Raw genomic sequence first — 24343 nt, 5'->3', positions numbered from 1 at the left:
TTGTCCATCTAAAACAAGGCATACATTGCGTTTATTTATGTACGACTGTCGTGCATGCGTGTGTCAAGTAGAACGGGTTTTTTTTTTTTTTTTTCATTCGTCATTTTGACACAAAAACAGTTTTATGCTCTTAGTGTTTATAAAAACTCAAAAATCTTGAAAAAAAAACTTTGAAATCCACGATTTGTATGTATACTAAAGAGACCACAATACACTAACTTTTGGGATAAAACAAAGTAAAACCTGAAGGAACTTACTGTCTTCCAGCCATCTGGATCTAGAAAGGAGGTGATTTTGGTGTTAAGTCCAGGAATTGGTCCTGGTTGTCGAGTTATCTTTCCTCCAAGCTCCTGGGTAACCTGGTTAACAACCTCACCGCTCTTGTATACATCATCCGTGCTTATGGCAACCTAGAGTAGATGTCGCATCCATCAACAAAAAAGAATAATGGGGGAGGAGCAGGAGAAAGTTGAAAATTGAAATGCCAATATTTGCTAAAGTTTCTGAAGAGCAACCTGTGCATAGGCATTTCCTTTGGTGTATTCAGTGACACCGTAGTTATATGTCAGCTCCAGAACAATCGTCTCCTCTTCCTCTGCATACCCCATCATGGCTATGGTGTACTGTCAAATACAAGCAACATGACTTGTCATTTGGTGATCATCACCAGGAGACATTAAGTTAATGGAAAAACATGGAAACAATGTTCACCTTCTGTTCTGGTCTATCAGTCTTCTTCAGTAGTTTCATCCCCAAGGCCTGACACACGTGGAAACAAAAAACATTACGTAATCGACATCGAGATTGTACCATGAACTAAATCAGGACGAAACAAAAATACATTTCTGACATGCTCCTAGAGGACAAGACATGTACTTAATATCTGACTGTTGCTATGCTAGTTGACTTCAATGTCCCTACAAACCTAATGGTCTAGAAGAACTAAACCTGAGTTTAGGAACATTTTTTTTATCGGTTTTTAAAAAAAAATTATCGGAGTTCAGTAACATTTTAAACGACATTCAGACTGTATAATGAACTAAATCAAGAGTTCAGGACAGAAAAAATATATTTCAATGCTCCTGTAGGATAAATGTGTACTTAATATATGGATGTTGCTAATCTAGTTTACTTCAATGTCCCTACAAACATAATGGTCTAGAAGAACTGAACCTGAATTCAGCAACATTTTCAACAATAAAGACTAGCTTATACACATTCGTTTATCAGCCTAATCGCAGCAGGGATTTCCTTTGCTTTCATCTCTTTGCTACTGGGAATAGTTGTATCTATTATTACATTGCCCCATAGGTTATTAAGGGCAATATCCTTGAAGTGAGGCAAAAGAAGAAAAAAAATGCAGTGCAATTTGAAACCAAGTATCAGAAAGTTCTCTGAGGTTCCATTACTGGATTAGAAATTTACCTTTTCATAAAACTTGATGGAGCGTTCAAGATCACCCACACGAAGCATTACTTGGCAAAGGGGTTCAGGAGTAGGAGGCCTCTGGATTAGCTCAAAAGTGTAGCCATCAGGATCTTTCACAAAAGCAATGACAGTCTTTCCACCCTTAACTGGACCAGGCTCCCGAGTGATATTGCCACCCTTTGCCCTTATATCTTCAACCATTTTGTAAACCTGAATGTGAGATGAGGATACCAGTTTACCCCAACTCCAATAATGTGCTGAAAAAATTAAATAGTATTGTGGTACTTACATCTGTGGTTGCAATGGCAAAATGCCCAAAGCCAGTTCCAATGTCATATTTATCCACTCCATAGTCTGCCAATAAGTATCAGAAATTCATAAAATAAGAGGAGAGCAATGTATTAAAATCACACACCCCAACAACGTGAGGAGGAGCTTTCAAAGGTAATGCAGACACCTTGGCCAGAGAAGGTGCCAGCAAATTTTCATCATGCGCTACAAGCGTTTTGTGACTAGCTTCCTTTGCTTATGATTTCAAAACAATTTTATCCCCCATATGAATCCTCCTCTCGTGTGGAAGTAATGCAAGAGTACACAAATCTTAAAGGCTTCTCAGCAAAAACTTAGAATGAATTGATAAACATGCGAAGCAGTGCTATATTTTGGACATTACAAATGATTTGGGTATGACAATCACTCCTAGAAGCTTATCAACCAGGCTAGACCCAGCAATAAAAATGGTATGCACTTATTAACAAAGGTAAGCAGCCATACTGGGTTTGGGACAGTCAAAACACTATGGCAATGACAATTATTCTGGTAAATTGACTGTAGTTTACCAGCACAGACTACGGAGAAAACAAAAGAATACTGCAAATCTAATATTGTGCAGATAACTTCATAACTCCAACGCAAGATCATAAAATTATAAATTAATTGAGAGTTCAAGCATGGAGTATTATCATACTGTATGTTAATTCCACCACAAAACTTGATTCTTCTGGCCCAAATCCAAGAAAGGCATTTGAATATTTCTCCTCCGGAATGTCTCTCTGCCTCAAAAGTTTCATTCCGAAACATTCTGTGTAAAACCTGATATTCCACAAATTCAAATTTGATTTGAAAATTAAACAGGCGCAAAGCTTTCCTGTATAATTCATTTGAAGTTAGCAAATCTAAAGAAGATATCGCATACTTGATGGTGCGCTGAAGGTCACCAACACGATACACAGCATGTAAGAACCGGCGCTTATCCTTCTTTGGCCATTCGAACAATTCATCACTGGGAACAGCCGGTGCAGCCTCAGCCATATCCACTAAATGCAATTTTCTGCTTCCAATAACAAATTGCTCTCAGCATTTAAAAATATATCACAACCAAAACCTGGGAAATAAATATCTAATATGAAAACTGTGTGTTATTGTCCCAACCACAAATCCAGATGTACTTATCAAATGGATAGTACGGTCATATTCACACATAAGAGTACAAAGATAAAGCACCCCAAATATTATCTCATCCATGTTACTTAAAAGGATACAGTTTGCTCCTTACTGGAAACAATCTTTGGCTAGAGAGGCAGCACTTGGCCACCAGTTCAAAGCAACAAAGTGACAAGAATTGTTATAACAGATGGACTACAGACCCTTAAAAGCAACTATACATAAAATACCATCTCCAACGAACACAAGAAAGTAAAACTATAATTCGGAAGCATATATCCATGCATGTTCAAGATAGCACCTACAAAAAGGATGAAGCTAATTGAAAGGTTCAGAAGCCAAATATATGAACTCCACTATTCTAAGATATTATCCAAATTGCAAAATACACTTGTAAGGATCTTGCGCATCTTAAAGCAAATCAGCACTTCTTTGCGTTCTCTTACAATAAGCACTGACGACAAGATCTGTAAGACTGTAACTTAGTATCACACTGTTTTCTTGTACTCATATTCGAGATTCTGGTTTTTTTCAAGAAACATTTATCAAAATTTCGACATAAGATACATGTATGTTCCTGAATGTGCAAGTATAACCATGACATGAGATGAACTGATCCGCAGAATTTCACAGTACAGAAAAGTCAAACACGATGTTCCAGGCTTCCAGCTACGGTTTGCATAAAAAAATTCAAGCCATAGCTTTCTTTCTTTTTTTATCTCAGCTAAATCTTTGAACCAAAAATGGCCACCGATTCCAGTTCGAAGCCGTGAAGTACATGGTGCCAAATACAGCGTATAAGGTCTTCAAAATTGGATCACACTACTGTAATCGAACAACACGAATACGTAATTATGTCGAAAGCTTTCGGTCAAGTAGATATTTAGGACATCAGAATGACAGAGAGAAAAAGTTTCTTTCTATCAATCGATTATAACGAGCACAAACCTAGCATTTATGCAAGATTAGGTACGCAATAGATAATTATACTAAACTTTGTCCACTTAATTGATCTGCAATTTCGAATGTTACCTCGTACCGATCAAAAATCACAATCTAAACGTACAGAGAGAGAGAGAGAGAGAGAGAGAGAGAGAGAGAGCAAACCCTACTCGTACAGAGAGAACGGATGTGAAAGTGATGAGAGCTTACCAGGGACAAGGAGGGACAGAAAGCTGTGAAATGATCACAAAACGCTGTTCTTACAGAGAGTATGCAGAAGAATATACTCCCTCCGTTCCAAAATGTTTGTCCGGTCCGCAAAATGAGATGTTAAAAACAATACAATTTTTGCTAGAAAAAATCAAAAGTTTTTTAACAACTTACTAGATATCAATGAGTATTTTTAATTTGTGAAAAAAGTTTGAATTTTTTCTTGAAAAAATTGCATTATTTTTATCACTCCGTTTTGCGGACCGAACAATCATTTTGGGACGGAGGGAGTATATAGTGAAGGCAAGTGACAAATGGCCAACGGTGGGGGTAAAATTGAAATTACATGGAGACCCCTTATCTATACCTATTTCCCAAAGATGAAGCCAGGGGTCTAGTGATGACTGATGACGGACAAAAATATTTAGAAAATATAATTATTATATGTAAAAAAAATATTATTTCCAACTTATATAAACCTGGCACGGCTAGATTTTTGTCATTATTTTTTACTATATACTAGTTTTTACTCATATTTTTTTCCGCAAAATGTGACCCAAAAAAGTATTTATAACTAAATTTAATGGGTCAAAGTGAAGTATTATAAAAGATAAGGTCTAAATTTAGGGGGGAAAACTTTAATTAGGATGGAAGATGATTTTCTAGTAACTTCCTTGATCATGTACATTGAGAAGAATATAACTAAAAGTTTTGACGCCGATTCTATCATCGATATTTTTAACGACATGAAAAAGTGTCAGGCACAATTCAAGATGTCTCACTTTAGTATATATAGATTAAATTAAAATTAGTTTTTTTTGGTACTTTACGTGCATATGACAAACATCATTTATTATAACTTTTTATTATGTAATTTTAATTTTTCCTAAATTCAATGACTTTTCAAATTGTAGTTCATCTTTTTAATTATATACTAATATACATTTTGCCGCTACTAGGGTAAAATCATAACTCTATCCCTATTCCCATGACACCCCTAACGTTTAAATTGCCCACACTGACCCCATCTATAAACATTATCCAAGTGGATCCCTTCTGTTAAATATCCGTGAAATAATGTCGGATATCAAGGGCTTATGGTATCCTTTGGACGAAAATACTCTTTGTTGGTTAGACACAAACATAACCCTCTACCCCCTCTTCTTCTCATCCCCATCCCCTCTCTCTCTCTCTCTCTCTCTCTCTCTCTCTCTCTCTCTCTCTCTCTCTCTCTCTCTCTCTCTCTCTCTCTCTCTCTCTCTCTCTCTCTCTCTCTCTCTTCGTTATCCAGCAAACCACAAATACATCTCTTCATCTTCAATTTGTCCATGGGCGCTTTCAATTGGCGAAACCTGGGTTAACTGCTTCTAATCATGAAGAACATTGGAGTTTTGAGAGAGAGAGAAATTGGGTTCAACCTTTAGCTATATATATAAGAGAGCGAGTGCGGGGGGGGGAGCTATTTGTGAAGCCCTCAAAATCTCAATCTTGAATCCACCGAAGCTTCATAGCTCTAGCAACTATCAGCGGCTTCCACATCTTTTGTAGTCCAAGTTTTGGTTGGGTTTGAGGCGTAGAGGTTTGAGTCACGTTTGAGGGTCAAAAATGAAACATCAGAATTGGGATGAGGGATTTGGAAGCATAGGTTTCGAATTGGTTAATTATCATAGATGAGGGGGTCATTATGGATGATTTTTAAGGGGTAGAATTATTATTTTCATCATTCCGTTAAAAGAGCTCGCGATTTTTTCATTTTAAGTAGATGATAGGATATGTTTGGGCGATTTTAGACATTAGGGGGGTGTCTGTGAAAAAATAGATATAAATGAGGGGATCTCTATGTAATTTCACCTTTTATTTTTTCGCACTCATACCGTTTCTTGTTTTCTTGCTCAAATGCAAAATTTTAGTAGCGGATAAAAAAAATAAAAAATACGAGTAGAGTTTTAGTGAACTTCCAATTTTTTTCCATCCCTCCCCGTAAACAACTGGTGACAAAGAAAATCATACTCCTCCAGTTGAAGGATTAAATTGAAGTTTTCTTTAGAACTGTATTCGGCCAGGCCGGTGGACCGTCTGATTCGGGACTAATTCTATTGTCCACCAATAGAGTCCTGGATAAAAATAAAAATTCAGAGTATAACTCAGCCCAAACATAAGGACGTAGTAAGTTAAAATTACCGACAAGAAAACGCTTTGCAGGTTGCATGTGTTTGTGAATTCTCAAATTTATTTTGTTTGATAATAAGTTAAGAATGTGCTAGGATTTATGATTTCTGAACTTTGTATCGATTATTTAAATAGTAGTGTTAGGATCAAGTACTTACCATCTTATCAAAACCCGCAGGTAGTGGTAAACGCGCAGCTTTATTTTCTGCGTATCGCCACCGCTCGACCTGCGCGGACAGGATGTTGGCCCGCGACCAACAAGTGAAAAACGAAAAAATAATAATAATGAAACGTGGGTGCATGCAGCTCCTAGGATTGTTCGGTGCAATTTGTGGCTATTGTTTAGCAACTTTTCTAAAAGCTCTTTTGTTGTGTTGCATTTGGACTTAACACTTGGGCTGCTTTGGTTCCACTTCCGAGTCCTTGTCAGGCTGTGATGTCTCGTTCAATTTCAAAAGTCATCACTAGGCAGTGACCATTGACTTCCTCTGGATGTCACTTTAATTTTGAGGAAAATATCAAGGGATTTGATTAACTTGCCTAATCAATACTCCAATTAGGAGTACTAAATATAGTAGTACTTCTTTAAAAATTAATAACGACGATGCAGATTTGGGTATGTGGCGGGAATCGGTATGGGGATTGGAGGACCAAAACGATTTCCTATTAGAGATCGGAGCTAATTAAAACCGGGAAAAATTACACATTTTGGAATGGCCTAGCCGGGACTGGATGAGATAAACCCGCTCCACAACCACCCAAAGTCATCCTAAGGCTCCGTTCAGTTGTCAGGAATGTTGTACGGGAAAGTTATTCTCAGAAAAAGTCAAGTAAAGTGAAGTAAAGGAAAAAGAAATCTATTTTCCTGTGAGTGTTCATTTGACAAAATTTTTTTGCAAGAAAACTCAAGTTTAGTGGTTCATTTGTTAGGAAAAGACACTTATGAGAAATTTTTTTGTTTTTCATGGCTAAAAGTAACTTTGAGAGCTAACACATACCAAAAAAGGTATTTTATCTAATGCAAAACCTTAACATGAAGCTTAAAAAATAAATAGATGATAACTAAATAAATAAATTTTAAACAACTATGCTTGATTAGTTACTCTTTTGTACGTAGGGTTAGTAACAAGGTTGCTCATGTGTTGGCTGAAAAAGGTGTGAATGGTTCGGGGTCTTGTCTTTGGACTGCATTCTCGCCGTTGTGGTTACTCGATCCTGTTTGTTGGGACGGGTCTTCCGCTTAACTTTCGTTATTGGTTTTTATAATACTATCTGTTATCGTTGTGGCAAAAAAAAAAAAACTGATGATTAGTAAGTACAAAACAAAACTGAAGACTAATGACAAGATAAATAAATACTTCCAAAAAAAATCAATTACTAATTTTTTCCACAACAATTATCTCAGAAAGTACCACAGTAGTCAAAATTATTGTTACTCACATAAATCTTAAAGTGTCTTTCTAAAAATTTAATTCGTATTTTTTTTGGTATTGGCGTCATTTGCTTTTTTTCTTACCCGCCAATTATTTTAGCCCCACAATGGAGAAAATTTTGCCGCAAAATCCTATGCTTTTGGCCAGATCACTTTTGCAAGAAAGTAAATCTTGCTGGAAAACTTAAGAACATGTTTCCCACTACTTTCCTGGCAACTAAACACTACAAAAGTTATGGGAAAGTTGATTTTCCCATCCTTTTCTGTACTTTCTTGACAACTGAACGAAGCCTTAGGTTGAGCCGAGGATAGAATACTAATAAGCTTTGAATTTAGTATGAATTTTGAATTTTCTCAGAACAAAAACTAAATTAAAGTGATTTAGTTTCTATTGAGACGTTGACACATTTCCTTTGTACCTGCGTCTGGTCCCTATTGCATGCATGATACATCTTTAGCTGGTGGTGAGTGGTCCAATCAAATAGGCATTTTATTTTATTTTTTTAAAAAGGCATTTTATGTGATATTATCAAAATCCAACCTGGTTAAAGAAAATAATAAAAAGATGATCTGTATCCTTGGACTTGTGGTTTTCCAATTTTGAATAGTTGGAGAAATTAAAAAATGAAAAAAAAAAAAAAAAAGGAAAGGAAACAAGATTGGAAACTAAAAGCATAACTATAAAAATTTAGTAAAAAAGCCCACTGATAATTAGGCCCTGTTCCGCTAAGTTCTTAATTTCTAAATATTTATTACTCATTTTACGAAATAGGTCATTTTATCACAATACATCACATTTAATTCAAAAATAAGTACTTATTTGCAAAATTAGAGCCCGTTCTAGAAAACAAATAAGAACTTATTTTTTGTCCAATAATAAGGGTTGTTCCAAAAAAATAAGAAAGTGGTACTTATTTTTTCAGAATTTACATAGGTACCAATGGGCGCCTGGGAGGGAAATCATACCGACGGCCGCACCGGGCCGTCTCCGGCCACCGGACGGCCGATCCGAGCCGTCCAAAAATTCTATAAAAAAAAACCGAGGGGGCTTTCGCGGGAATCAATGACATCTGAGGTGTGTAGGGTGCTTGATCCGAGCACCCCTTTTCCGTGTAGGGTGCTTGATCATATATACACGGAAAAGAGGTGCTCGGATCAAGCACCCTACACACCTCGGATGACGTTGATTCACGCGCACGCCCCCTTGTTTTTTTTTTTTAGAATTTTTGGACGGCTTGGATCGGCCATCCGGTGGCCGGAGACGGCCCGGCGCGGCCGCCGGTACGATTTCCTTCCGCTGGCGCCCATTATCATAGCAACAGTCTTATTTTTTGTATAAGGCAACTTCAAGCTCAAAAATCATGTGTTTACGCAAATAATTTTTTTACCGCTATGGATCTTGTTTGATAGATCTCATTGAGATCTTTAATACGGTGCAAAAAAAATTGAATTTTTTTTTTCATTTACATTATTTTTGAGTTTGAAAATGTGAAAGAAACTTTTTATTTGAGTTTTGTGGAATGACCCTTCTTATTTTTTAATGAGAAGTGGCAAAATAAGTACTTATTTTTTTAAGAAGGTTTCCGGAACAGAGTCTTAGTACTTCTTGTCATTATTTGAATTTTTTTGTATTTGTTAGTTTTGCACCAAACTTTTATGAATTATTGATTCGTCTTGATGAGAAAAATTGGAAAAGTAAAAAAAAAAAATTACTTTTGCCTAAAGTTTTTTGGAAAATAACCACTTTTTATGAAGAAAAAGAAGGCAACTTTTTTGATTTTTTTTTTGCTAATAAGTGCTTATTTCTCAAAATATTTGGGTAAAAGTAATTTTTTTTTCTTTTCTGATTCGTTTCGTTGAAACGAAATAATAATTTATAAAAATTTGACACAAAACTAACAAACGTGAAAAAAAATTGAATAAGAACAAAATGTACTAAAAGTTAAAGCGGAATGGGACTATTGGGTTTGTTCACCTTTTTAGTGGTGGTTCTGGTTAGGGATGGCAAAGTGAACCGAACCGATGGGTACCCGAACCGTAACCGAAAATATTCCCCGAACCATAACCGAAAAATTCCCCGTGGGTATGGGTATGGTTGAGGCCTTGGATACCCGAACGGGTATCGGTTTGGGTATGGTTTAGCAGATCCCCGAACCGAATCGAACCGAAATATATATGTATAGGAGTCCAGTGGTCGAAATGCATATGTCTAAAAATTTAGGGACCAAATTGTTGCATGTGTTAAGGTTTAAGGGCCTGGAGTGTGATAACCCTTTTCTTTATTTATAATTAGGCTTACAATTGACAGCTACAGATTCCTACCAAACAGTCAAACCCACGCCCTCCTCTCTTACTGCGTTGCAGACGACCCTCCGCAGCCTCACCGCCGCTCGTCGTCGTCTCCTCTCTCTCTCTCTCTCTCTCTCTCTCTTAATCACACATACATGAGACACCCCCACCCACCTTCTCCAATGTCGTCAAGCAAAATATTCGGTCAAATACACAGATCGAAGGCTTCGGAGATCGGCCGCTCCGGCGACATTCAAACATACGAACAGTACGTACTTCTCTCTCTCTCTCTCTTTGTTACTCCTTCTTTCTTCTCTCATCGATCAGAACCCACTCCAAGAACTTGAAATCGGACGAAATTTTCAGATCTGCCCATAGCAGTTGTCATTTGGTTCGGGTACCCAATTGGTTCGGGGATTACCCGAACCCCGAATGGTTCGGTTATAGTTTCTTCTTGCTCTCCCCGTTCGGGTAACGGGGCGGATACGGGTAGAGGTTCGGTTTCGGGGATCGGGTACGGAATTCCCCATATCCGCCCCGAACGCCCCGATTGCCATCCCTAGTTCTGGTTCCCATATTGGGTCCAAAAACGCTACAAAATCTGGCTGCTTTGCACTCGCAAATAAAAGCACAACCCACAAAACTATGATTCAAGAAGCATTTTCGAAACTTCATGCCAAAAAGCAAGCGACATATGCCAAAAAGTTTGCCAATCCTCTTAGTTCTCGTATTATTATTAGCGTTTGTGCCCGTTTAATGCACGGGAAGAAAAAAAAGTTACATTGGTATTTTTTTCAGCCCTGTACCAATCTAAACAACACCTGCCCAACGGATTGGTTCCCATTACCAAAAATCGACCAACTGGTGGACGCCACGGCCGGCCATGCTCGGCTAAGCTTTCTAGACCCCTACCCTGCTACCACCAGATCGCAATGGATCCAAATGACATGGAAAAGACGGCGTTTATAACTCCGTATGGCATCTACTGCTACCGAGTCATGCCTTTCGGGCTCAAGAACTCTGATGCCACATTCACCCGGGCCATCTTCAAAATGCTCCATGCCCAGATCGGCCATACAGTCGAAGCATACATAGACGATCTCGTCGTTAAAAGCCAGAAGCAGTACAATCATCTTCGGGAGTTGGCCGACGTCTTTGAAATTTTGAAGTTCCACAAGCTCCATCTAAATGTAGAAAAGTGCGCATTTGGCGTGAGCATGGGAAAATTTCTCGGACACTTGGTCACCAGGTGCGGAATTGAGGCCGACCCCAATCAGATCATGGCCATAGCAAACCTACGACCACCACGAACAATCCGGGAAGTCCAAAGGCTGACAGGCATGGCGGTAGCTCTAAACCGATTTATCAACAAGTCGTCAGATAAGTGCCATGCATTTTTCCACGCCTTAAAAGATAAAAGCCGACGCAATTTTGAGTGGACTGCAGAATGCGACATAGCGTTAGCTGAACTCAAAAGCTACCTCAGCTCGGCTCCACTGCTGGTCAAGTCGAAGGAATTTGAGAATCTCTACTTATACCTCGTTGTCTCATCTCACACCGTAAGTTCAGCATTGGTTCAGCGAGAAGGTGCTAAAGACATTCCGATCAATTTCACCAGCAAAACACTCCTACCCACGCAAACACGCTACCTCCTTCTTGAGAAATTAGCATTTGCACTTGTCTCAGCTGCACGAAAACTTTTGCCATACTTCTAGTCCCACACTATCACCGTCCTGACAGAGCATCTCTCAAGAGCCTTTTCCGGAAAGCCGATCTCTCTAACAATGTTTCCAAATGGGCCATCGAACTCGCGAATTTCGACATTCGCTTCGAACCGAGGAAGGCAATCAAGGGGCAGATTGTCGTTGACTTCATAGCCGAGCTGACTCCGGACGATATGAGCAACCTTAACAATCCAGCACCGTCCCAACCTGTAGCCGAACTACAAGAGCAGTCCAACAAACTTGGCACCTTGTTCCAAAGAGACATATGGTGCCTCCACGTCGATGGTGCCTCTAACAACAATGGAGCGGGGGCTGGGGTTGTGGTCGTCTTGGTCTCCCTTTGCGGAACTCTTCACGAAAGCGCTATTACCATCAATTTCCCCGCCACAAACAATGAAGCCAAATACGAGGCCCTTTTGGCCAGCCTACGTTCCGCGATTGCAATGAAGGTCAAAGATCTTGCCATGCTCTGCGATTCCCAACTTATAGTCAAACAGGTTCTTGGGGACTACGAAGCTCGGGACCAAGAATGATAAAGTACCAAGCAACAGCGGCCGAACTCATCCAACACCTCAAGAACTTCAAGATTGAGCAGATCAAAAATAACATATAATGGTGTGCACATTTGCACGGGATAAAAAAAATCACATTGTTATTTTTTTCGCTCCCGTGTATTGCACTCCCGTGTATTGCACGGGCACACCGCTAGTTGATAGAACAAAACTTTAATGTGAATTTTTTGTTGTCTCGTGTGTCAAACAGTCACCACGATTTGGTTGTTAACCACATCTAATTTGTCTTTCATCTCCAGCAAATCAAGTCTAACCCGGTCATATTGGGCCACACAGTTGGTAATATCTACCCAGAATCAAGTCTAACCCGGTCATATTGGGTCATACAGTAGGTAATATCTACCTAGGGAGCCATCTGTATTTTGCAAAACCCTAACAAAATTGACGAAAGAATTTGATACAAAATCAGAGAGAGAGAGAGAGAGATAACCGAATTTGGTACAAAATAAAAATCAGAGGAAGAAACCCTAAACACCATTTCGGAAAACAGAGAGAGAGAGAGAGAGAGAGAGAGAGAGAGAGAGATAAACAATAACTTGCTTGTCCTTGAATTCCGTTACGATAATCGGACGTTGGTTTTGAGTCTTTTGACTTGTGAGTTGGCAGGACACACCTTTAAAAGGGCTTACCACTGGGTTGCTCAACCTACATACACAAGACATGTTTTAGAACACATCACATTTGGATATTTCACTCTCACACTAGAGTTTGCATCTCCACTCTCACATTATCACCTCACACTTAGACCTCACTCAAACATGAGTCTCTCACTTTTACAATGATACCCCTTTTCTATTTATAAGAAGAAACATAATTTCTAAACAATGACAACTCTATGACTAAATCTCTAGAAGTTTCGAGAGAAACCTGAAAGATACTGTGATAGTCCATAACTTTTCAAAGGATTTCGGAGGGTTCTAGCATGGTCTAGAATATTTTCTATGGAGTCTGAAAAGTTCTTGTAGAATTCAGAGTATTTCGGAAGAGTCCAGAAGACCAATGCAATCCGGAAAGGTTCTAGTAGAGTTCAGAGTATTTCGGGAAAGATTTCAGAAGACTAGAGCAATCCGGAATATTCTAGAAACATCTGGAGACTTCCGAAGAGTTGGTGATGTCTCTCACTTCCATCTTGAAAGTTTATCTCTTGATGCCAGAAGCCTAGTTTATTCTACATAGGGTGACACATTTTTCCTATTTTCTCCCTTATTATTTGGATCCTGATCTTCTATGAGGATTTCTCTGTGAGAATTATGTGAGACTTTAATGCGGTGTTAACTTTAGGGGCTCAGAATTAATCCAAGCATGCACAAGTGGATCAGACATCCAGTTTTAAAAAAAAACGACGACGAAAGGTCATGTAATAAAATTGTGACAAAAAAACTAACCTCTCAGCCCTCCCTAGCTACTATTTGCATAATCACATTTAAAGTTCTACATTAATTTGTTACCTTCTTGCACTCATTCTAATAGAAACCCAAGTTGTAGCTAAGCAATGTCCTTTTTTTTTTAGAATAATAGTAACAAAAAAAGACATTGCTTAGCTAAAAAGAAAAAAGAAAAAAAAGGACATTGCTAGCTTAGCTACAACTTCATGGCAAGTCCCCTCTAAATGTCTAACCGGACATGGCAGAATTTGTCCTCCGATTTTGTGGAGTGGTGACCCCACTTTGTTATAGAATTGTTGCACTGTGACCTCGTGATTCCCTGCAGATTATAGTACCCAATCTGTCCATTTCTATGTCTCTGGCTCTGGCTTTCGAGGGAACTTTTTTTTGGATCCCAGATCTTAACGTTTGGTTTGGGTTGCTAGAGCCAATCTTCTTCTTTTTTCACGCACGGTCTTCAATAATTTTTTTAAAAATTTTTACTCTCATCTCTCTCTCTCCACTCACTCATGTGTTAGGAATATGCAAAGCTCCAGTAAGAACTTATGAAAACACGAATGCACTAAGATTAAAAAAAGGAGCAATTGACTAAGAAACTCAATTTTTACGTGGCTCGCCCAACTAGGGCTGTTAAATCGCAATGATTGATAATTGTGAGAGCTTCATATATAAAAGTTGTCTTTTGCCATCATATAGGTTACTTAGCTTGGATTTAGAAGTCCCTGAAAGTACCAAAAGTGTCTTGAAAAAATCACATCTAGGATTACCCCTACTCCTTCTTAACTCAATGTGATCAAATAATACAGTACTTATCAGGCTCCATACTATTGAACAACTTATGAGTTAATAAGGTGAACAAAGTGGAACTCCATGTCTCACCTTCATACCTACTCTATGTCGTACATTCAACTTTTCTTTTTCTTTTTCTTTTTTTTTATCAAACATTTAAATTTGTTGGACATGTTAAAAATTTGCTCTAAGATAGGTTGTTAACAAACCAAGTTTGCACACATCTCTTAGACTTGTTATATTTTCAAACTAAAGTTTGAACAAGTTGCTACTCAGCCTGAACCCTACCATTATGTAAAATTAACGGACTATTTGAGTATGAATTGTGATCGGCTTGGTTAAAGACCATTTGAGATTAATATAACTGGAAAACAATTTAAATTTTAGCATAACTTTTTTTTCAAAACAAACTTAAAAACTAATCGCAAGAAAATTTGGCCGAATAGGTATGAAACAACAACCAAAGGGCTTGTTTCCCTAGAGGTAAGAGTGTAAACGAGCTGATCTTTTAAGTATTCGAGCTCGGCTTAGTTGAGATAATTAGCCTTGTTCTCTTCCCTTTTCAAAAAGAATTTTTCAAAAAATTCTCCATAGATTCTCCCTACTTCTAACATTTCTCTCTCTATCTCTCTCAACTTATTACCCCTACTATTTTTCAAAAAAAATTTCAAAACACAAACCAAACAAAGCAGTGAGCTCCAGCTTGGTTCAAGCTCGAGTCGATCCCAAACATTTGTCCTCGAGCTTGATTAGTATTGAGAGCTTGAGCTTGATCCAAGTCCTAAATGAACCGAACTTATCTACACGCTGAGCTACGGCTAGCACGAACTTGGCTCATTTACTAAACAAGTGAAAAATATTATTCGAGCTCAGCTTGTTTACTTAATGAACTAGGCAAAGCCGAGCCCTTACAACCCGAGTCTTGAGCTGCTAGCTAACAGCTAGGTTATTTTGCAACCCTAGCTAGATGCCTGGTCGTAATTTCAGGTTTACGTAAATTTAGATCAGTCTTGACTTTTCAAAGATCTAAAGTGAAAATAAAAGAGAAGACCCTTCATGAATTTTAACGTATAACACATAAAGTGTATATTGGCTGTCCAAATCCAATACAAGCATTCCAACGAGAAAAAATTCCAAACAATAATCCAACGATGCGAGATAGTATAAAAACATCACTTAAATATCACTAATTTAGAAAAAAGAAGAAGAAGAAGAGAGAATTACAAGACTTTAAACGCATTAGTTAAATATCACTCTTCTCGTGATCTTTTAAGCAAAAGCACTAACTATGTCCACACCATGAATGTTATCAAAAGTTGTTTCAAAGTATCTTTTAGCGAGGCACAATATATCTTCAACATTCATCGCTTATACAACTTAACTTGTTCGCATAAATAAAAATTCATCGCGTGTATCTCATATTCTCATTATGTATAAAATTTCTTTAGACTTCTATAGTGGGTGTCAAAATGGAAATGACCGCCTACATTTTGCATATTTTGGGGGCCTAAAAGTGCTGCATCTCAAGCTTTAGTCTATTGCCGGTGCTGATAAGTTAATCTGCACATTCGTTTAATCACAAAACAAAACAAAAATTAAAAACTCACTACTCAAATTTTTTTTTTGAACAGCCGCTACTCAACCACTATGGGTTTTTTTTTTTTGTGAGAACGGAAAATGACTTGTGGCATGGAAGGGAATAACCCATTTTGGTATACCTTTTGGCTGTCGGTGTTATAATAAAAAGGACATTTTCTTGAGCAAGTTTCCAACTTTGAGTCACGCACTTGCTCAGAGTAGCAGAAACACGAGAATCCATTCCCGTTGTCCCCCAAAAAAAATATTGAAAATAATTTTGTTCACCCACTTTCAAAGTGGATGAACATTACGCTTTCCGTGTTTGGTGAAAATTGTGCGGATCCTATCACAAACTAACTCATTATTCATTATTATAAAAACACGTCCGTAGACCTTACACAATTTCACCAATCACAGGAAAAATAATATTTACCCTCTTTAAAGGAAAGTGAACAAAATTATTGTCATCTCCCTTCCCTAGTGGTGACCAGGGTTTGAGTCCCACGGGGGGCGGGGCTTTGAGGTTCATGGCTATGGATGATCTCTGAACCTCCTATACTAACTCTAACACCCACACTAACCCTACTGATTTATACAATATTGACAAAAAAAATATTATTGTTAGAAACACTTTGGCATTTTTATTGAAGTGAATAATAAGGAAATTGACTGCTACATTCCTATTTTTACCACATATATTTCTTTTTTTGTTCTTATTCATGTGAATTCACCTTTTCACCTTTTCATAAGTTCACTTTTCACATATTAAGGGGCAATAGAGTAAATTTATACCAAATAAAACCAAAAAAAAACGTACGTGATAAAAAAAAGAGTGTAGAAATCAATTTCCGACAATAATTGCACATAAGCAAAACTTAGTTGAGAATGCCAGCTGGAATTCAGAACCATCACCTCCACTGATTTAGCCTAGACCAGCTAAAAATTACTAAAAAGTCCTTTTTTGATGTACTACTTACTTTCGATCTTTTTCGAACCTAACGTAATGGCAAAGAAGAATGTGCAAGTGGTCCTTAATTTTTTGGCTGTCGGTTCATGAGGCTATTATAGTAACTTGGAAAAGGTAGTTCCAAATTTCCAGTTGGACGTCGGTTTTGAATTCAATTTCAAAGTTCAAACACTACACAAGGTTGGATGTAGGACTAATCATACCATAGACCATAAACTATCACTTGGTCTCTCTGAGACCCGTACTGATCTTAAAGCTTCATCATAACCCCCCTCAACTATCAAAAAAACGCAACAAGGACCTACAAATTTGACCTTGTATGAACGAAGAAAACTTCGAGTGTGAGACCAAACAATTTGCTCCATGATTAGATCCCCCCCCCCCTCCTCTCTGCATGAAGCCTCCTTCTCACTCTAAGGAAAAAAAAAATCATTCATTTCATAGTGAAGATAAATTAGGGGCTAAGAATTTGAAATTTGAGGTCCTAACCGGTGACATTTTCAAACATCGGAGAGTTCAAAGGAGTTCTCAAGAACATCCTGAATATGCTTTCAAAGCCCATAGGGTAGGTCTCAAATGTTGAATTGTGCAATTAATGTTTTGTTTTTTTTTTTTTTGTTTTAATGGACTCTCGAGATAGGATCCCAACGAACACACTTTAGTGCCTTATTAGTAGCCAAGAAACTCCAAGCTGAGGATAGGCCCCTATCTTTTCGCTAGGAAAAGATGGAGTGAAATTTGAGGTCCTAACCCGTGGCATTTTCAAACATCGGAGAGTTCAAAGGAGTTCTCAAGAACATCCTGAATATGCTTTCAAAGCCCATAGGGTAGGTCTCAAATGTTGAATTGTGCAATAAATGTTTTTTTTTTTTTTGCTTTAATGGACTCTCGAGATAGGATCCCAAAAAACATACTTTAGTGCCTTACTAGTAGCCAAGAAACTCCAAGCTGAGGATAGGCCCCTATATTTTCGCTAGGAAGAGATGGAGTGGAAGAAGAGGGGAGGGAAGACTGGGAAAAACACTTTTTTTTCTGTATGTACAGATGCATTTCGACTTACACTAACATGAATTTTAATGACACCATTGCAACATTCTTACTTTTCTTATAAGATACTCCCTTAATCCCAATTTGTTTGTTCATATTTTTCAATTTGTAATGTTTTTTCATATTTGATAAATCTCAATTACTTCTATTAGATAAATTTTTTAAAATCTTATAAAACATTATACTTAAATTTTAAGATATATTCAACTCTAAGATGACACGTATATCAAAATTGAACAAACAAATTAAGACAGATGGAGTAACATTTTAACCCATAAATTTGATAACGCCATTAGAGATTTGGTATCGGTGGAAAGTCAATACAATGAGGGGTTCATAACGTTAACTTCTATTAGCCCGGGGGTGTTAGTGCTACTGAGTAATTTATTGGTAGTACGTACACATCTTTTCGGGTACTGCACGAAAAGATTTGTAGCGACGCTCTCCTCGCACTTTCTTCGATTCTTTCTTCAAATGTCTTGTTTCTTTGTTTTCCCTTCACAAAGAAGAAAACTTTGTGAAAACACTTTGAAGTTAGCAAGAATTTACCACACATAAAATGCACGGATTGGCTGAAACATAAGCGGAAGATGAGAGAAGAAGAGCTCAAGCTTCTCTTTAATGGCGAATTCTAAGCTCACCGCCATTTTCTCCCTCCTCCTGCTCCTCCTCGCTGCAGACTCCACTCTCCTACCAGGTAAAAAAGCCACAAAACCCACTTCCCAGAAAGTCGCAAAATTGCTTTACAATTGCTTTACTAGCCTTTGTGTAAACAAGTTGGGTGTATCAAGTGCTAAATTGCTGTGGGCCTAATTTCAAAATTTAGATATATACAACCACGAACCCACTCTTCACAAATTCGTATCTTTATAGAAATTGGGTATCAGAAGTGCTCAAGTACTATGGGTCTGATTTCATAATTTGGTTGGCACCAGGTAAACAACCACAATCCCAGTTCAGAAGAATCTACAAATATGTATATGCATATGAACTAGGTCTGAGTTCAAAAACCTCTTAGGTGCTGTCAATTCTTGTGGAGTCAGTCCGGAACTTGTGTCTGCTTTAATTGCGTTTACTAGAGGACGGTGGAATTGGTTCCTAAGAATTAGCCGAGGTGCGCATAGATTAGACTGGAAACCTGAGTTAGTAGTAAAAAACAAAAAACTTGCCATATTGTTGTGGGTGTGAGTTGCATTGCAACATTTGGGTAGATTAGGCAGCAACATGAGAGAAATGAACCCTATGCGGGGTGAAAATAGGTAAACGACCACGAACCCATTTCAGAAAGTCACTAGATAGACACACATTCATAATCTTTTGGTGCATAATGTGCATGAGGAGAGTTATGGTTCCGATTTCACGATAGGGTTCATACCAGGAAAATAACCCCAAACCAATTTCAGATAATTGCCTAAAATTTAGAGATGTGCTTATAAAGTGGTGTATGAAGTGCTAAACTTTTATGGGTTTGATGTGTAGAATTTGCAGAGATTAAGCAGCAACGGAAGAGGGATGAACCCTATGTGGGTGTAAACCTAGGCACGGATGTGTCGAATTTCCTCTCTCCTACCGATTTGGTCGCTTTTTTACAACTGCAGAAAATCACCCATGTCCGGCTCTACGACGCCAACAGCGATATACTCAGGGCCTTGGCTAGAACAAAGATTAGGGTTATCGTCAGCGTTCCAAACAACCAGCTCCTCGGCATTGGCTCCTCCAATGCCACTGCTGCCGCTTGGATCCGTCGCAATGTCGCTGCCTACTACCCACAAACCGTAATCACAGCTGTGGCAGTCGGCGATGAGGTGTTAACTACCATCCCCTCCTCTTCCCCTGTCCTAATGCCTGCCATAGAGTCCCTCTATAGTGCCCTAGTCACCGCCAGGTTGCATACCCGAATCAAGATTTCAACCCCTCACGCTGCCTCTTTAGTGCTTGACCCATTTCCTCCTTCACAAGCTTTTTTCAATCAGTCCCTCACCCCAGTCCTCTCACCATTACTTCAATTCTTGTCACGAACACAATCTCCTCTCATGATGAATCTGTACCCTTACTATGTTTTTATGCAGAACAAAGGCGTTGTTCCTTTGGATAATTCGTTGTTCAAGCCATTGGCACCTTCAAAGGAAATGGTGGACCCAAATACTTTGCTTCATTATACAAGCGTGTTTGATGCGATGATTGACGCCGTGTATTTCTCTATGAAGAACCTGAACTTTACCGATATTGTAGTGCTTGTTACTGAAACCGGGTGGCCTTCAAAGGGTGATTCAAAAGAACCATATGCCACGACTGACAATGCCGATACATACAATTCGAATTTGATTAAACATGTGTTTGACAGAAGTGGAACCCCTTTACACCCTGAGCTCACATCCAGTGTGTACATATACGAGTTGTTTAATGAGGACTTGAGGTCCCCGCCCGTGTCAGAGGCTAACTGGGGGCTGTTTTATGGAAATTCTACGCCGGTTTACTTGTTACATGTTTCTGGTACTGGGACATTTTTGGCGAATGACACGACGAACCAGACGTATTGTGTGGCGGAGGATGATGTAGATTCAAGGACATTGCAGGCGGCATTGGATTGGGCTTGTGGACCAGGGAGAGCAAATTGTAGTGAGATTCAACCAGGGGAGACTTGTTATCAACCTAATAACGTGAAGAATCACGCTTCTTATGCTTTTAATAACTACTACCAGAAGGAAGAGAGGGCTGAAGGGTCTTGCGATTTCAAGGGTGTGGCCACAATCACCACCACTGACCCAAGTAAGTGGCTCAATTCCAAGACTTCAATATTTACTTGGATTTATCTTAAATTTTGAGCAAAAGCATCCTTTGCTATGGTTCTCTATATCTGCAAACCGGGATTGCTAGAATGGTAAAGAATGAGTAAATTTCAATTCAAAATGAGCATAGGCTGGTTTCCAGTCATTTTTGCTTAAATTTGGATTTGACTCCGCATTTGAGCAAGGACAGGAGATGCGACAGGACTATTTACTCTCACTTTGCATGAATCTAAACGATTTTGATTGGAGAGAACTAAATGGATTGCTTTGAGGGGCTTGAGGACAAGAGGAGCAGTGATTGTTCAACCCCTTTGGCGTTTGCCTGTGGCTCAGTATCAGGATTCCTTTTTAGTGCATTTCGTATTGTTTTTGTGGTCTTCGTTTTCATCCCATGTTTCCAAAAATAACAGTATCAAGAGGTTTGAAAACACTCCTTGATTGCATATCTTTTCATCTTTGTGTGAAGAAAGTTTTTGCAGATCTGAAAACATCTTTGGGGTGTTTCCATAAGAATTTCGTAATTTTGGAAACCATTTCACAAAACAATTCTCCAAATAAGTTTTTTAAAGAGTAGCTCAGCTGCAGCACAATTCATGAGTTGTTTGTGGTGCCCACTTGAGACCATAGCACATTGGATGAAAAATGTCATTGCGGCAAGATTTCCAGCTGGTGATAGTGAGTCTTCAACCTCTATTTTGCAGAAAATGTGAAACTAGAGTCCATTTTCTTGGGAAAAAGAGAAACAAAATGCCCCATTGAATTCATTTTTCCAAAAATTGAGATTGTCCCCTACCATGTCGTTTTCGTCCTCGCACTGTACATGGAAGGCAACATCTACATTAGTCAAGCACAAAAAAAGCGAAAAAGAGTACATTGTTGATGGCAAAGAATTTTTTTTGGTTCAACGGTCATAGGTGTCTGGGCCAGCCCACGCTCATCTCGATTAATCCCTCCTTGGTTTGGTCAAAGGCAAGCCATCCACGCCAGGACTAGAGGATTCACAAGAAATTTTTTCTTGCGGCCTAACCCCAAGAATAGAACCCTTGTCAATTGTGTAGGGAGTAAACCTACCAACCAATCGGACTAACCATTGGGGCTGATGGCAAAGACATGTAGCCTAGCCAAATGGGTTCCACGAATTCTGCATTTTTTTTTGGTGTACCTTAGAATGTATTATGGTCTGACCATGGTTTTTGTGGGGGGCACTATTTGCAGGTCACGGGAGTTGTATATATCCTGGCAGGTGAGCCAAATTCTGTGCTTTTTGGTACTGTCCATATGTTTGTTTCTTGACCTTCTCATTTCTCCCATGTTTTTGGCAATGGTATTAAATCAGTTCGAATCTTCTGTTTTTCAATGCTAATCAAAGTAACTCCAATTCTATTACAAACAAAAATACTCCTCGGTTTTCCTTTTTTCTCATGTTTTAATGGAAAGGTTTTCAACCAGATACGTTCCATTGCATTTTAGTTACCGATCTTTCCCCTTCTCTTTCACTTCACCGTCACAAATCCAAGATTCAAACATGACGAAATAATTACTTCAATCGACTATTTTGAGTGTTTTCTGATGATAAATTTACTTTGTGATTGCAGTAAGCAAGTAAGCAATAATACCACCGAGAGAGTGAACTCAACAGTATCAAGTGGAGCATACTCACTAAGATACACCAGCACCCAAACAAGTGCACTGGACAACGGTTTATGCGTTTTCCTGGGCTTCACTCTGTCTCTATTATTTTGTTCATTCATTTGTTAACCCCTCCCCAAGGTACACTAATAAATTTAATCTTCTAGGTTCTGTATACCAAGCTGCAATTATTTTAATGGGTAAATTTTGCTTTACCGAAATCTCACTGTGCACCCATCACTCCTAATTTTGTCAACCAACTCCCAACACTTCCACCTAGTGTCAATCTGGCCCTTTTGTCCGATTTATCTCCCCAGTTAGGTGGCATGAGGCCTCGCGTAAGAAGTCGTGTGGCCTTTTATCGAATGAGATGTGGACCTAAGGGCCATGATACTTGATCTAAAATGTGTATGGACGACTGTCACGATTGGATGCGGAAGGTGAAAGCGGACGGTGGGTAAAGTGTTGGGTGCAAAGTGTAATTTATCCCCTCTGTCTCTCTCTTCAAGTGGTCCACTGTTAAATTATGTTTTTATTATGGTAGGCAGAGGCAAAGGGTGCCGTGGTCGCTTCATTTTTTGGGAGAATGATTGGTCTTTTGTTGGGGGGGCCCGCTTTCTTTAATTGCTTTGTAATTAACCTTTGATTAACTCCTGCAAAGGGTTGGTTGGTATATTGTGCAGCATTGAGGAGGAAATTGGTGAATTTTTATATGCATTGATAAAGTGACAGACGACCAAATTGAGAGTCATTTGGAAGTCTTGCTTTATTAAAGTTTTTCCCTTTTTTAAAAGAAAAATGAAAGGTTGAAGGAAGTAAAAGTGAATTTTTTTATTTCTTTTTGGCTTTATACGGTCAATTGGGGGGATTGGACAATGGACCCAAACAGCAAAGGTTCTTTAAATGATGCATGCACTGTTTGCTTTGTGTCCAAAGAAAGAGCAGGAAAAAAGAAAAGTTCTATTCCGGCTGACCAAAAAAAAAGAAGGAAAAAAGGAAAGTAGGGTGAAGTAAATGATCCTTTATAAGGGTAGGAGGACCCATCAAATGGGTGTGGTAAAGGACGGAGGTTTTCCACAATAATGCTCTTACCCAATATATGACTTGCAAAGCCAACAGGTGTGGTATCCTATGGGCTCATGTCTCACCCCTTAGGGTTTGGATGGATAGGAGGTCACCGATTTGAGTTGTGCTAATGACGTTCTCTCGAACTTGGTTCTTCTGCGAAACCCAGTTGTGGTCCACTAGTCGTCGGTGGGGTGGTCGTTGGTATGGCTCTTTGGTCCCTTTTGGGGCCCACCGTGAGTCTAGAGTCCCTATAATCATGCCCCTGGAAGGGTTGCTATATCCGGTCGACCCCTTCTCCACTCTTTTACTCAGAAAAGATACGGAGTAAAATATATGACTTGCAATAACCAAGGTCGTTTTTTAAAAAACTCAACTGCGTGGGTCGGTTGCGTGCACTGTCACTAATTATGGGTTTTAATTACTCCGGCCATCGTCTACTTGCGGGGAGCTCAATTAAAGCCTTAGCAAAACTCTGCAAGGACTAACCCCAAAGAAACTGATAGCACCTACGAGATTTTGAATATAAGACCTTTAGGAGGGAGCAAACCCTTAAGTTCTAGCCTTAACTATCAGGCCAACCTCTCGGGCAGGGGTGCAAGGGGGACCCATGTTTTTGCATCACTCCAAATATTTTCGCCTGTTATACTAATTTTCATGTTAATTAAGAAACTTTTTATGAAATTGGCCCCTACAAGTCCCATGAGCAAATTTTTCTTTAAAATTTCTATATGTGTGGGATAAAAATTCCTAAAATTTGAATTTATGAATCATTTTTTAAGTTGCGTGTATAATATTAAGCGGTGTCTGTGCACATATACATAATATCATTTTTTCTTCGGACATCGCAAGTTACAATATATACTCATAAAATATAGTCTATGA

At 38.7% G+C, this 24343-nt stretch overlaps 2 protein-coding genes across 5 annotated transcripts in view; one reads left to right on the top strand and one right to left on the bottom strand.

Moving 5' to 3' along the window:
• The window catches only part of LOC131310836 (lactoylglutathione lyase GLX1-like), a 68972-nt gene that overhangs the window by 650 nt on the left and 43979 nt on the right, over positions 1–24343 (bottom strand). Inside the window, exons 1-8 of one of the 4 annotated variants that reach the window (XM_058338077.1) lie at positions 4024–4099; positions 2624–2758; positions 2396–2520; positions 1718–1782; positions 1426–1638; positions 712–759; positions 516–623; positions 258–410 (exon numbers count right to left, since the gene is read on the bottom strand). In XM_058338077.1, coding sequence (XP_058194060.1) covers positions 258–410; positions 516–623; positions 712–759; positions 1426–1638; positions 1718–1782; positions 2396–2520; positions 2624–2739 — 828 coding nt within the window. In that variant the 5' untranslated portion in view covers positions 2740–2758; positions 4024–4099. The other 3 variants (XM_058338069.1, XM_058338094.1, XM_058338086.1) reach the window with 3 other exon arrangements.
• On the top strand, positions 18346–22614 carry LOC131310791 (glucan endo-1,3-beta-glucosidase 1). The gene is made up of 4 exons (XM_058338002.1): positions 18346–18672; positions 19455–20744; positions 21980–22007; positions 22360–22614. Exons 1-4 carry the CDS (start codon positions 18597–18599, stop codon positions 22520–22522), a joined length of 1557 nt encoding a protein of 518 aa, XP_058193985.1. The 5' UTR covers positions 18346–18596; the 3' UTR covers positions 22523–22614.

This window comes from Rhododendron vialii, chromosome 2a (assembly GCF_030253575.1).
Source record: "Rhododendron vialii isolate Sample 1 chromosome 2a, ASM3025357v1".
Lineage (NCBI taxonomy): Eukaryota > Viridiplantae > Streptophyta > Magnoliopsida > Ericales > Ericaceae > Rhododendron > Rhododendron vialii.
This window is presented reverse-complemented; position numbering and strand designations above follow the sequence as displayed.

Bases quoted from the DNA above. Each gene is read 5' to 3' on its own strand.
- LOC131310791 (XM_058338002.1), top strand. From the start codon at position 18,597: ATGGCGAATTCTAAGCTCACCGCCATTTTCTCCCTCCTCCTGCTCCTC. The intron at 18,673-19,454 runs GTAAAAAAGCCA...TTTGATGTGTAG, and splicing joins AGACTCCACTCTCCTACCAG to AATTTGCAGAGATTAAGCAG. The intron at 22,008-22,359 runs GTGAGCCAAATT...TTGTGATTGCAG, and splicing joins AGTTGTATATATCCTGGCAG to TAAGCAAGTAAGCAATAATA.